This window comes from Lissotriton helveticus, chromosome 12 (genome assembly GCF_964261635.1).
Source record: "Lissotriton helveticus chromosome 12, aLisHel1.1, whole genome shotgun sequence".
NCBI classification, from domain to species: Eukaryota; Metazoa; Chordata; class Amphibia; order Caudata; family Salamandridae; genus Lissotriton; species Lissotriton helveticus.
The window spans coordinates 744,480,140-744,493,592 of NC_136073.1; the positions used below are offsets into that span (position 1 = coordinate 744,480,140).

A 13,453-nucleotide genomic window follows, 5' to 3' on the forward strand; every position below is an offset into this window, starting at 1 on the left:
TGGGCCTTGAGGAGGCTGCACCAAAGGAGCAGGAGCCAGCTGAAGAACAGCTGGTGGGTGCTGTGGAGGAACAGGAGGCACAGGTTGCAGGACTAAAGGTTGCGGAGGTGCTGTGGCATTTTGCGCATAGGGGGGTGGCAACTTAATAAATGCGACATTAAGGGATCTTTTTCAAGCCCTTTTGCTGCATCTTGCTGAGGAGGTGGCAAAACTGGATAGCATTTATCTATTACCATTTTACGTTGCCTGTGCAACTGCTCACTCATCTGTTCTTCTTCATTGTCTTTAAACTGCATAGCAGCTTGCATTATCGAAATTCCCCCTTTCTCTTATTTTTCTTCGCTAATTTAATTTCCTTCTGTTTGGCTTCCTTACGCCATAGGCAGAAAGAGTCAAACATCGCCGGCCGGGCTTTCTTTTTGAAAAGTTTAACTTCGAGGTTATCTAAGATTTCGGTATCAAAGCTGCCATATTGGGGCCATTTTAAAACACCATCTTTTCTGGTGTATTTGATCCACACTTCATTGTATGTGATGGGGCCTACTCCATGTTTCACATATAACTCGTAAGTTGGAGTTCCAACCGGAGGAACCCGACATGAGTCCTCCAATCGGGAGTCCCTATTATTACAACCAAGACAAAACAAATTTCCAAGTCTGCTAAGACCAGGCATCTTCGCTCTCTAGTCTAGCTTCAAACTTCAAAGGATTATCGATTACGATATTTCTCGTGAATACACGAGTCCTTTGGCTTTGGCACTTGCAAGTTCCAAATCAAAACCATCTAAGGACTGGGAGACGCTCCACTTATACTTAACTGAAATATCGATGACGTCACCAGAAGACTCGTCTTATCGTTTCGCTCTACCAAACTTCAAGGGTCCAAATCAGGGCGATAGCCAGGGCAGCAGTCCTTTGTAGCCGTCGGGAAGCGGGGAACCTCGCAGCAAAGACCTTCGGACCACGTTGACATGCAGGGGTCGATGAAGTGGTTGGCCGTCCTCCAGAATTTTCACACGAAGCTCCTCACGAACCTCTGGCTGGACTGGTATCGCTGGTATCGCCCCAAACGTTGGGCGCCAACTGAGGTACTGGGATTTTCAGAACCGGTACCAAACCGGTAACCCAGCGGTGCCAGGGTACACCCAAAGACCTCGGGTTCTTTCCCGATTCAGACCACAGAAACTCAGAGTCTTCTAGGTGAAGTCAAGGATCGATTTTATTGGCTGCAACCAAGGTAACAAGCGTCCTAGAAGTACAACACACGGGATGTATATTCTCAGGAGACTGCTCAAACTTACAAAGTCAGGCTTCTCTTTTTATACAAATATTGTGCTTTAGGCAAACATTTTTCGAATTTACAGTACACTATTCACATTCTTTGTTACAAAGGAAAAGCAGAGTCATGATGACATGTCCATATTTCACTTCGTCCAGCCCACAACAAATCACCCGGCAAGGCCCAACATTTCATCAGATATCGGTGGACCCCCAATAAAAATGGGCACCTCCCCATCATAAAGCAAGTGAGAGAGAAAAGAGCAGGGACAGGTGTGAGCAAGATTCAGCAGGGTGTGTGCGATGAAATGGGTTTATGGCCTGTTGTGCCTTGATGCTATCTTATTCGGCCCCTGGGAGAGGAATTGACCAAACAGGTTCGGCCTGGGGCAATGGTTTCAACCTGCCCAGGTCAGAGAAAAGTCAATCAAGTGTACGTGTCCTTTTGAATTGACTTTAGCTGTATCATAAGCCTATGTAAAGGGCAACTCACAAAATGGCTGCCGTACACAAAATGGAAGCCAAGGGTTCAAGACGAAAATGGCGATTTCGAGGTGAAATCGTCACTGGAATATGACGAAAATTCTTGTACATAGTGTACTAGCCATTTTCGGTCTTTTGATACTAAATTCGTCATGTTACGACGAAGTTTTATTCTCGAGTCCAGAATTTTCAGAACCACAGCTGTACTAGTGGAAATATTGTTTATACTTCTGCATACCTTACCCATGAGACGGAGCCTGCTTCCACTGGCTCAGCTGCAGGCTCAAACAGAATGACCAGGTACAGGCCCGCTACAGATGGCGGTGCTGCCACAAACAAATCAATCTGCATTTGGCAATATGGCCAGGTCCAGGCTGATCTATGACTCAGGATCACAGCGGGAAAGGGACTCGGCAATCCCAGTCTGAGTCTTCGTGGCTTCTAGGTTCTGCCTGAACCACCAGGTTTGGACTGTGGGCTCCACAGACACAGTGGCCCACAGATCACTCTTGTCAGGTTTCTTCCTCTGAGTGATGTCTCTCACAGACTGTGTATACCAGCTTGCTCTACAGACAAGACAACCACAAACAGGTGTGAGGTTTTCACAGCTGGTTATCATCAGCCATATTGAAAAGTGAATCAGGGAAAGACAAAAGGACTGGGCTCACCTATGACCAACAGAGTCTGCAACCCTACTCTTCAATTTCAATTTCAGGGTCTGTTTTTAGGAAGTTTATTAAACACAGAACATATCTGCAGATTTCAAAGTGCTGTTTTTTCCTTTTTTTTTTTAAACATTCATTTAACACAGTAGAAATCTGCAATTAAACGAGTTCGATATATAAGAGGTCTTGTTTTACTTTTCCTTCATGTCCTCTTCTGAAGCTAAAATAACAGAAGTATTAATGTGCACCCTGTTCCTTGGTGCCTGTTGAACAGTCCGATTTTTGGAAAATGTCACGTGACAGGATCCATCAGCACTGACCGTGTGGATCCTACGAAAACTATAAGCATACGACCAAACAAAATTCCAAACAGTGGGGCATATTACCAACAACTAGCGATAATTATCGCTAGGTTGGCTTAGCGGCAATAATTTTATCGCTGTGTAGCGACGATTTTTATCGCTTAGGAGCCTTGATATTATCAAGGTTTATCTCCTAAGCGATAAAAATCGGCCGAAATGCATGAATATCGCTGAAAAGTCAGCGATATTCATGCATTACAGAGCAAATGCTCTTAGCCATGTTATCCACCTCCCATTGGATAACATGGCTAAGAACTGCTTCAGGGCAGGTGTTAGCTTTTGGAGATATTCACAATTAGCGCGAATATCTCCAAAAGTTGGTAATAGGAGATAGCGATGTTAGCGACTGTTTCCAGTCGCTAACATCTTGGCACGCCCACTTTGCATGTCATTAGTGATAAATTTCTCTGACATGCAAAGCGGGGCCCAAGATGGTCGCTATCTCCTACTAGCTGTCGCTAACTGGTGTTAGCCACAGCTAGGTAATAGGGAGATAATTTTATCTCCGCTTTCTTGGATTTTAAAGCCAAAAAAGCGGAGATAAATCCCTTGATAATATGCCCCACAGTTTGGTGCTTTTGTCCAACCTGTCCCCTTGATCTTGCTAAGGGATCTCACTATTTGAGATTGTGGTGTCTGCCTCAGTATAATGAACTTAGTGATATTTGTGTTATACAGTTATGAAAGGTGTGCAAACAATCGGATTGTTAGAAGCAGAAACTTTGAATTTATAAAAAGAGAACTTACTAAATGATAAGAAAGTGACTGGAAAAATACTGGTGTTAAGCCAGATCAAGAAAATCATAAATGAAAGGAGAATTTGTGAAAGATAAAATCAAAGTCGAACTATAGCCCTGTGAATGCAGAAAAGTCAAAACTCCGAAAAACACGTGCTGGTTTTTTTTAGTCACATAAAACAAGATTAAGATATGTCTGTACATTCTATTATGTTTGATTACATTATTTTGCATTTATCATTGTAATAAAAGTTCTATTTTATAAGATTATGAAGTGAATATATGTTCTTTTTACCATCCTCCGATAGTAACCTCTCATCTGGGGTATTGCAGTGGAAAAATTAGGTTGTGCTTAGTTACAGAAACAAAGCCAGTTTGGTTTCAGTCTTAGCAGGGCCAAAGCTGTGCACCTTGTTGCAGTCTTTGTAGTTTTACCAAGAACACACTATTTGGAAAGATTTTTCTTGATATGGTATTGTCTTTTGAGCCCAAACTTTTCTTGGGCTGTAAAAGTGACCTTTTAATAGTGCAAAAAGCAACAATGGGGTGTTCCACAGATGGTACATGGGCATTCCAGGGCAACCAACCATGAGTTTTGACGCAGAGCTATATCTACTAAAATTAGTAGACCATACTATAAGTGAAATAACGCAACTTCTCGTGGTGGCAGGCACATAGCAGAAGACATGTTTTTTCTATTTACCTAGATTTCAAACGACAACCATTGTTCACTGTTTAACCGCTTTGCCGCGGTGCACATTACTCCGCAGTGCGGGCGAATACCAAGCATGCGCAGATCTGACAGCCCCGGCCATCCAACGCACACGCCCAGCGTGACGTCAGACGGCCGGGGGCCATCTGAAGCATGGAAGAGGTTAACACACTTTCAATGTGTGAAATGTTTTAAAACATATATAGACAGAGAATTTTGTACTAGAAGGGAACCCTTCCAGGTCAAAACCTATGTTAGAAAACATCCACACTTAGGAACATGGTGAAAGATGTGTGAGTGGTGTTAGGCAGCCTTAAAGAGCACCAGAGCTGAAGAAGACAGCAGCTGCAGTCCAAATTTAGTAAATATGACTATGCCTTGCTTTGTTTACCATGCACAATACAGTACAGCAGCTCTCATTGTTCAGCTGCATATTTTGTAAATTTGCCCATTCGTGCCTATTGTGAAAGCTGTTCTAAAGGTTGCCACAAGAACACGGAAGGATATTTTCCAGATCCACACCAATTTTCACAATCTATGAAGCGTCGGTGACTTTATCAAGAAACTAAAATGTGTACTGCCAAGGGAAAACATGTAATATACTATCACTCCCTTGAGAAATTTAGTCAGCTTCTCACTTTTCCAGACTCTTGCTGTATCTTGGCCAACATGTCCTGAACCAGGAAGCTCTGCCACTGGAAAGGTATCTGGGCAAAATTCAGGGATGTGAACCACCTGGCTTTAAAAAGGCATGAGATCAGGAAAGGAACAGTTTATAGCCTGGAGAGTCCAAGCGACGTCAGTGAATTGGTGTTGAAAAAGTGAAGAGAGGTGGGTTTTAATAGCGATTTTTAAGACTTTATTTTTATTTCCTTTGTTATTTTTGTTACTTCAATGTTGATTTTGAATAGTAGAGCAAATTAGTTTTTAGAAATTGACAATAAATGTACCACATATAGATAGATTGACTTTTGCCTGGTTTCAGAGGTTACAATCTATATGTTGAAGGTTACCGAAGGCTCTCCATGGTATTGCTGTAATATTTTAAGGTTTTTTGTTGGTAAACTGTTTGGTAGCCAGTTGGTGTAGATTGTACATTTACTGTATTATTGAGTTATGGGTATGCGTAGTAGAACACCTCACCAGGAGCAGCATCCTCCCAGTTCAACATCCACACAGTCACCAACCAACTTTTTAGGACTGTATAAACTAGGTTATTCAGTTCAGGGAAAACAATAAAAACAGCAGATTATATCAATAACTATGCACTTTCCCCTTAGTCAAAGGCAACATTTTAACTTAAAGTGGTATTTCATTTCAGTGGTTTGATTTAATCATGCCTGCTTCCTAATTTAGACCACAGCTACCAGAATTTTTTGAGGTGAAACTATGAAAAACGAAGAGTGGGCAACTTGGCAGTATCACTCCCTGAGGCATGCATTACTTGAATGTTTCTTCTCTAGTAGAAGAACAACTTTTTATGGTGCAATGGAAATTTGCTAAATTTCTAGTTTGTGGTTACAGCCTTTTCCCAGGCATATTTTCCTTGGATATGTCAGAGATTTACTGCTGTGAAGGTCAGGAGTTACTCTACATCCATGACCAGAAAGGGTGAGGATTACACTCATAAATAGTGTAGATAAATTGGTTTTCCACACTTATTTAACTTTTTCTCTTAAGAGTGTTCCAGAGACATGTGACGGCCGCAGCTTCTCAAGTTATGTTATGTTATGTTATGTTATGTAGCTTTTATATAGCGTACGGCTACTCAGCAAGAGTGTCCCGACGCTTTCCACCAGCAGCTCAGAGTCAAATAACACAACACAGCTAAAAACAGAAGACATCAGAGAAAAATAATAAAAGCAATAGGCAGTAACAACAAACTAAGAATTAAAAAGCCAGGTCTTCAGTATAGTGATGAGGCAGATTATATACAACAGTGAGCCTTAACCTGTGGTTCACTCCGCGCCACCTACTCAGGGGGTCCACAACTGTGAAGAAAATTAAATAATATTAGCAGATTAAGGAAGTGTGCATACATAAAAAAGCAAAACTAGACATTTTCAAACACTCTATGTGAATAAATTATACGCTGTAATGTATAAATTAAGTTTCTAAATAAAATGTTTCATAATTTGTGTATTTGATGTCAACTTGTTACTGTTTTTTTGTGTGTTGTCTTGAGGTTCAAATAGAAATTAATTAGATGTGCTTTCCCGGCTTCCAGCAGTGATTCAGTGTAGGTCCACAGAAGTGAAAAATGTAAGAACAGCTGAAGTAAAATATTAGTGAATTTAAGGACGCATGCATGCACCCTTGAATGGGACCAGATTTACACAATTCCCCAATTCATAAATTGTTCAAGCACTACAAGAGTCATAGGTTTTCTGGGGTGTGTCCAGAAAAGATTTGTACATTTTTACATCCGCCTCTGTAGGGCTTACATTTATATTGCAAATTCTTCAGTAGAAGTGCAATTTCAAATGTATTGTTTGCTTGTTCCCTGTGAGCAATAGTAAACATCCTTTCCATACTTCTCACCCCAACCTCCCCTAGTGACAGACTTACGCCTGCCGTTGACAGCCATGAATCTACAACTCTCTGCAGAATAAGAGTGAGTCATGAAGGAGTTTGTGAATGCCCATAGTCAAGACTATGTGAGCATTCTCAAACTTTCCGGGGTATGTCTGTCTATGAAGACCCACTTTACGTCCTTGGAAGCAGATTTACACATGTGAAATATTACCACCTACTGGAGCAATGAATTGTATATACGAACACATCAATACTTGAAGCTCACGTCCTGGCACTTCAAGCAATTTTTACACACGTAAACATGTATTCATAGGTGCTCCCTGGAATTCTTTGAGAATTCCGAAAAGATGTACAATGTAGGCGTAAACCTGTGGGTGTAAGTTACAGATTGGTTTTGTGAATCTTGTGTTTGGTTTGTAAGATCTGGAAAGGAGCCAGACAACCTTTGAGTGTTATAGACTGCCAGAAAAAGAACTAGGATCAATTCTGGATTTTGGCTAATAAATCTTCTGAAAAATGGCCAAACAATCTCTGTACTAGAATAAAAAGGCACAGTAAATAATGGTTGTAAACGGGTAACAGTCAATCTTAGTTCCTCCACAAGTAACAGGTGGAGATAAAATGATTAAAAGTGAGAACATGTTCTTATTCTTGCTTGTTTTCTATTGCTTTCTTAGCAATAATAAAAGATTGTGATGGCAACTGGGGAGTACGAGGTGCATCTAACGTGCCCATCTCCTTTTCCACTGATACATGTCTCACCTTTTATCCAGATTCACTGTTTCTTTCCAATTTAGCTTACTTCCAGTGGAGGGATAGAAAGGACTGCCATGTACTCTAATACAAGAGGGCAAAATGCCCCCCGTTTACTTACTGAAGTACAGTCTTAATTGGGGAGCAGTGGCCCTTACCCCACCTGTGCCACTGCTCCTGCCTTCCACTTTCTGCAGCCAACATTTTAGGTCTCGGAAGCATATCATCTTTAACATAATTTGGATTTGCTCGCCTTTAACTGCTTATATTGATGGAACTACTTCTATCTTCTGCCTTTAGCATTCTATGTGAGTGCAAGAACTGCTTACATTCTCAAATCCTGCCAACCCACTCCCCATAATCGCTATGGTGATAAAGTTATATCTTGTAATGCGTTACGTTGCCACTCTCTATGATATTCCACCCTAATATAATTATTCTTCTCATATTTGGTGCCCCTTTTGTGCCTCATTACCACTGATGTGTTTTTCCTACATTGCTCCATCCTGGTTTCTGTAACTGATGGCGGGATTGGGTGAGGATAGTCTCTTCTCTGCACCTGTTAAGTGCAGTCTCCAGTATCCGCTCTGTCCACCAGGATGGATCTTTATCTCAAACTGAGGCTGAAACTAAAGTTCATCAACATTGCAATGTCGGTGAAGCAGATCTTGCCACACAGTAAGGACAGAGAGGAATACGTTTGCAAACCATAACATTTTTATTAGAAAATTAGTATACTTACACTCTCCATCAAATCAATTAAGCATAAATCCAAAATTTTCAGCAGCATAAATCAATTCAGTATCAGAGATATTTAATCATCAAAACAGCATATGCAAATCTAAGTATTTTTCCATGATAGAAGCCTCCTAATTTTAAATAGGGACATGAACAAATCTTGGAAATTCTAAAGCATCAGGGGTCATAAGTTGTAAAATTGAAAGAAGACCCAAATATAGGTTCCAATTAGTATATGAAGAAATAAGCTTGCTCTCAAGTCCATCTCTAAGAGCAGATAAACAAGAAGCATAAGGCCAGATGTAGGAGCCCAAATACCGGTCGGTAACGGCCGATTTCGGCCGTTACCGACCGGTAATTGGGTTTTGCTATGTAGGGGGTTGAAAATTACAGAATCGGTATATTTACCGATTCGGTAAAATTACTGAATCGGTAAATATACCGATTCTGTAATTCCAAATGTAGGTGGCACAGTTTACAGTGCCACAGGCCCTTAGAAATTCGTTATTTACCATGTAATACTGTTGCATGGTAAATTACGAATTTCTGTGTACATGCACATCTGTGCATGTACACCTGTGCAATGTGGCACACATACATGCCCTAAGGGCATGTATGTGTGTCACATTGCACACAAACCAAAAACTGGGGTGCTACAGGGTGTCAAAGTGACACCCTGTCCCCCTTGGCAATTCGGTATTTTTACTGATTCTGTAATTACCGAATCGGTATTTGCCATTGATTCCTATGGGCTTCAAGGCCCATAGGAATCAATGGCAAATACCGATTCTGTAATTACAGATTCGGTAAATACCGAATCATACCGATTCGGTATTTTTTACCGAATGAATACCTACATCAGATTTACCGATTCATGAATACCGAATCGGTAAAATTCGGTATTTATGAAGCGGTAAATCTGATTTACCTACATCGGGCCCATAGTTCTCAAGAATAGGGCAAGACGATCACCTGCCAGGGTGGAAAGGGCAGGAGAGAGCTCAATGATTAACAAGCTTCACACAATTAAACATGAAGACAGGTTTCATATTTGCAACATTCTACAGGTTCCCACTGAGTGGGGACCAATCAAAATCAAGCTTTCATGTCAAAAGCAAGAACAGGTCTTTGCCTGGAAACAGGCAGCCATTGTCTCCAGTCCCACGTCCTTCTAAATGATCAAACAAAGGAAGTCTTCTTCTCCTCATGCTCATCTCTTTACCAGGTGCACAAACTTACTATGCATCCATTTGATTACATTTCTCACATGAATTTCAAAACATCATTCCAAGCGAACAATCCCACAGGAGCTCACAGTGTCTAAAACTAAAATGAAAAGTTATGTACAGCAAGCAAAAATGAATGATACCTTTTCAAACATGATCTGCCATCCTGGGTCTAGCTGTTCTAAGTTTAAACTTTAATATGAACTTACCATAACTATGGTAACAACCTTAATATAAAACCACACAACATAATACATTTAAGCTAAAATTGCAAAGAGTGAGTCCAACTCAAATTATTATACAGTGCACATTAGTATATTGTTCAATAATACAAACTTGAAAACACTAATTCTACCCTATCATAAGTTATGTAACTTACTTTGATAACAGTTAAGTTACTTTAATAACTATCTGCAGACATCTTGTCTTTTTCAAAAAATGTTTTCATAAATTATATTTATTCAAAACAAAACTGATGTGGCACTGCTGATTTTAATGCTACTGTATTTTTGTTTAACAAATAATGTCTGATAATTAATAGTTGAGGTGTTACATCATGACGAAGAGCATGATTAGTGCCAAAAGGCATTGAGGATGATTAAGAGGTGAAACAGCAACTTGTGAATAAAAGTCTGACTGCAGGATTGAGTAGATGTGGGAGTATCAGTTGAAAAGAATTTGAACAAACACAAAATAATTGAAATCTAGAATGTCTTATTTTAAATATTCGGTTATCATAATAGAAATGTGATGAAACCACTATGAGTGCATATATCACAGTTTACAAGGGGATACCACACAAGGTTGTGCAGTGCATGTTCATCTTATAATTGGGCACTTGACTGGTGAACCAACATCCTAGGCATGCAATAAAATAACAAACTGGATTAACACTTGTTCCAATTAAGTGGCTCAAACTGAAATTGCGATACAAATGGGTCATCCTAGACATGGTCATGGATGTACTCTTGTGAATAGCAGACATGAACCCGCAGGGGTACTTTTTGGGAGGAAACACCCCCAAAATTGTGACTTGAAGTGGAAGGGGTTTCTTAACGGGGATACATTTTCCCCATTCACAAAAAAAGAAAAATGTTTGGAAGTGTGCTTTTCAGTTCAGTGGAACATTTACGTATGCACAAATACCCTATGCTACACTTATGCATTCAAAAGGCATTCCGTTTTTATTATACTTGTATTCACAAAACATTTCCCAAACCGCCCATGGGAAAGGGGGCATTCTTAGAATAATCTGAAAAATACTATGTATCTTCTTGAAACATATGCATACATCTACATGGTCAAATATATGACTTTTTTATTACTCTGGCACATACCATAAGGCATGGTCAGCAAAACAGGTAATGCACTCACTCTCTTTGTCCGGAAACAACGAGTAGAGGGAATTCAAAGGAGGAGCAGAGATAATTTAATTTCTTTCAGAGGTGTTTTCTGACATTAAAATATACATCATAGAAAGGTGCGGGGAATGGGATCAGACAATAATAAGAAGACGCTCCTTGGAATGCAGTATAGGATTTTGGAGTGTGGTACTCATTTCTAATTCTGTGGTTGGCGGTAAACCTATGTTTATACATTAGAAACAACTCAACTTGAATTTGGTATGATCAAGCCTCAGTGACCTAAAAAGGAAGGAATATCAAAGAAACATCATAAAAACAAGTGTACTATACAACATTATTAGCAAGATATTCGCAGATAGAATACAGATAGTTAGAAATGTTAATAAAAAGCTAAATTAGAGTAATCTGTACAAGTGATTTGGACTTGGCTGCCCTTGTTGGCTATCCATTTCTCTGTGACCATGTCTACTCTTTCTTTTACTTGAAGGAAAATGAAGAAACTCTGCCTGCTTCTGACTATCCTCCTGCCACTAACTGTGGAACAGTATGTTTGTAGTAAGTTGACATTTCAAATGTATTCAAGGATAACACAGCTCTTGTGTTAAGAGCAACTTGATGCATGTGGGAACCTTGAATTATTATGTTTTGCTGTTGCTTATCCAGATGTACTAATGGGAAGGTTTTCTCTTTTTAGGAAATATTTTGCCTGAGTTAAAGAACAAAGAGCCCCCTTAAAGACTATCCTTTAATTTGACTGTTGATAAAGTATGGGCAATTTGATGTTGTTTTCAGTGGCAAGTGGCTTGATATTGGATTTGGGTGCTTGTCAACATTTTTATCAGGTTATACTTATGTACTGTAGACATTTTGGAAGCCGGAGGCTTGATTCTTTGTAGTTTCAGTGTTTGTTTATCCAAGCTGGCAAAGCACACATTGAGACACAAATAAAGGGGCAAGCTTTTTCAAGTTTATAACGCTTCTATTGCATACCATTTCTATAGGAACTTTTTTAAACAGCCATTATTTTGATCTGATATCTAGTGCTGGTTTAAGAAAACACAGCGTACTATATTTCTAATGAGTAGGATGCCATGTGTGGTTTTAGCAGTTTACGGTCTGAGTTTTTTGTCACTGACCTGCTATACCCTTCATGATCAGATACCTATGAATCTCTCACTGTGAAGAAGCTTGCCATTATAACCATTCTAGAGCTGGTAGCCAGGTGGGATGGCACCAAAGCCGATGAACTTGGTCACAGCCACGACCACACCCATGGCCCAGATGAGATGCATGGCCACACAAACGACACAAATCCCTCTCCTCTGAACAACTGCCAGATGTTCAGCCATAGTTGTAAGGAAATCAAAGCGAGGAACCCTGCAAGCCGAGGTTGGTGATTGCAGAATGATGTATACTTTTATGGGAATATATTTCATATTGCTTATTGATATGAGTTACAAGAAAAGTAACTACAGTTCAATTAAGTAAGTCCAATTTATTATGATCCCTGTGCTTAAAAGAAGTAAATCAAGTGATAAATGTGAATTGTAGTTTGCCTTTTCCTTCTTGTAGTATACACTTCATCTGTTCAGCAAGAAGTATTTTGCATTTACTATCACAAAGTACTTTAACTTGTGTCCAAGAGTAAAAAAGGTTATCAACTTAATTTACCAGAGATCCAAAATACATGGCCTTATTTAGAATGTAGTGGATGAGGTACTCTGTCAAATTGTGATGATATCCTGTCTGCCATTGTACAAGTGTTGTAGGCTATAATGCATCTGTAATACAGTGGACGAGACATTCACCTAGTCTGTGATGCAGTATCTGGCTACCAAACTCTAAACACTTGAAATGTAATGTCTGTCCTATATACAGTACTATATACAGATGATCTGGTACAAAACTGTGAAATTAAGAATCTATGGATGGCGACAAATTGGCAATGATACAATGCAACATGCATAGGACTATTGTAAACTTCAGCTATTGCAGTGGGAATCATGCAAACAACTCAACCAATAGTAGTTTCATTCTCTCTGCAGGAAGCTAAACTACAGGGAACTTTAAATGCTATAATTTTGAACGTTGGCCTTTGGGAAGTCCTGCCTATGTCTTTTGAACTTGTGTGTTTTTTTAGTATGTAAGGACATGTGAGGTTAAAGTCATTTCATGGAAAGGTATACACAAGCAAACCGCTTTTGCACAAGTCCAAGCAGTACTTTTTGCACCTCATACATACTTTTGGTACTCTGTATGTTTCATGTTCTCTGCGTATTTAGGTTGTGCATGTGCACAAAATGAATATGTGCAAAATAGAGAAGTACACAGTCAAAACTATGCTAGGAAAAGCACTTGACAGTTGTAAAGATGTGGAATTGAGTATTTACAGGTTGGGAAACTACTTGCAACAGGTATGCGACTATTAAAAAACTTATCAGTTTAAGTTAGTGGAAGTTCACCTACTTCTGCAGGGAACGCCACCCCGAAATTTCCCGGCATTCAAGCTTATTTCTTAATATTCAAATCCAGCAGTCTTAGGACACCTATAGATTTTCTACAACGATTACTGCACTCCAGATTTTAGCACAGAGTGGTACT

The 13,453-nt window shown here is 39.7% G+C and overlaps 1 protein-coding gene across 1 annotated transcript in view; it reads left to right on the forward strand.

Moving 5' to 3' along the window:
- The first annotated feature begins 11,343 nt into the window (after window positions 1-11,343).
- The window catches only part of LOC144798120 (intelectin-1b-like), a 113,272-nt gene continuing 111,162 nt past the window's right edge, over window positions 11,344-13,453 (forward strand). Inside the window, exons 1-2 of the mRNA XM_078668878.1 lie at window positions 11,344-11,407; window positions 12,011-12,241. Of these exons, the coding sequence (XP_078525004.1) occupies window positions 11,344-11,407; window positions 12,011-12,241 (295 nt within the window). The remainder of the gene's footprint in view (window positions 11,408-12,010; window positions 12,242-13,453) is intronic.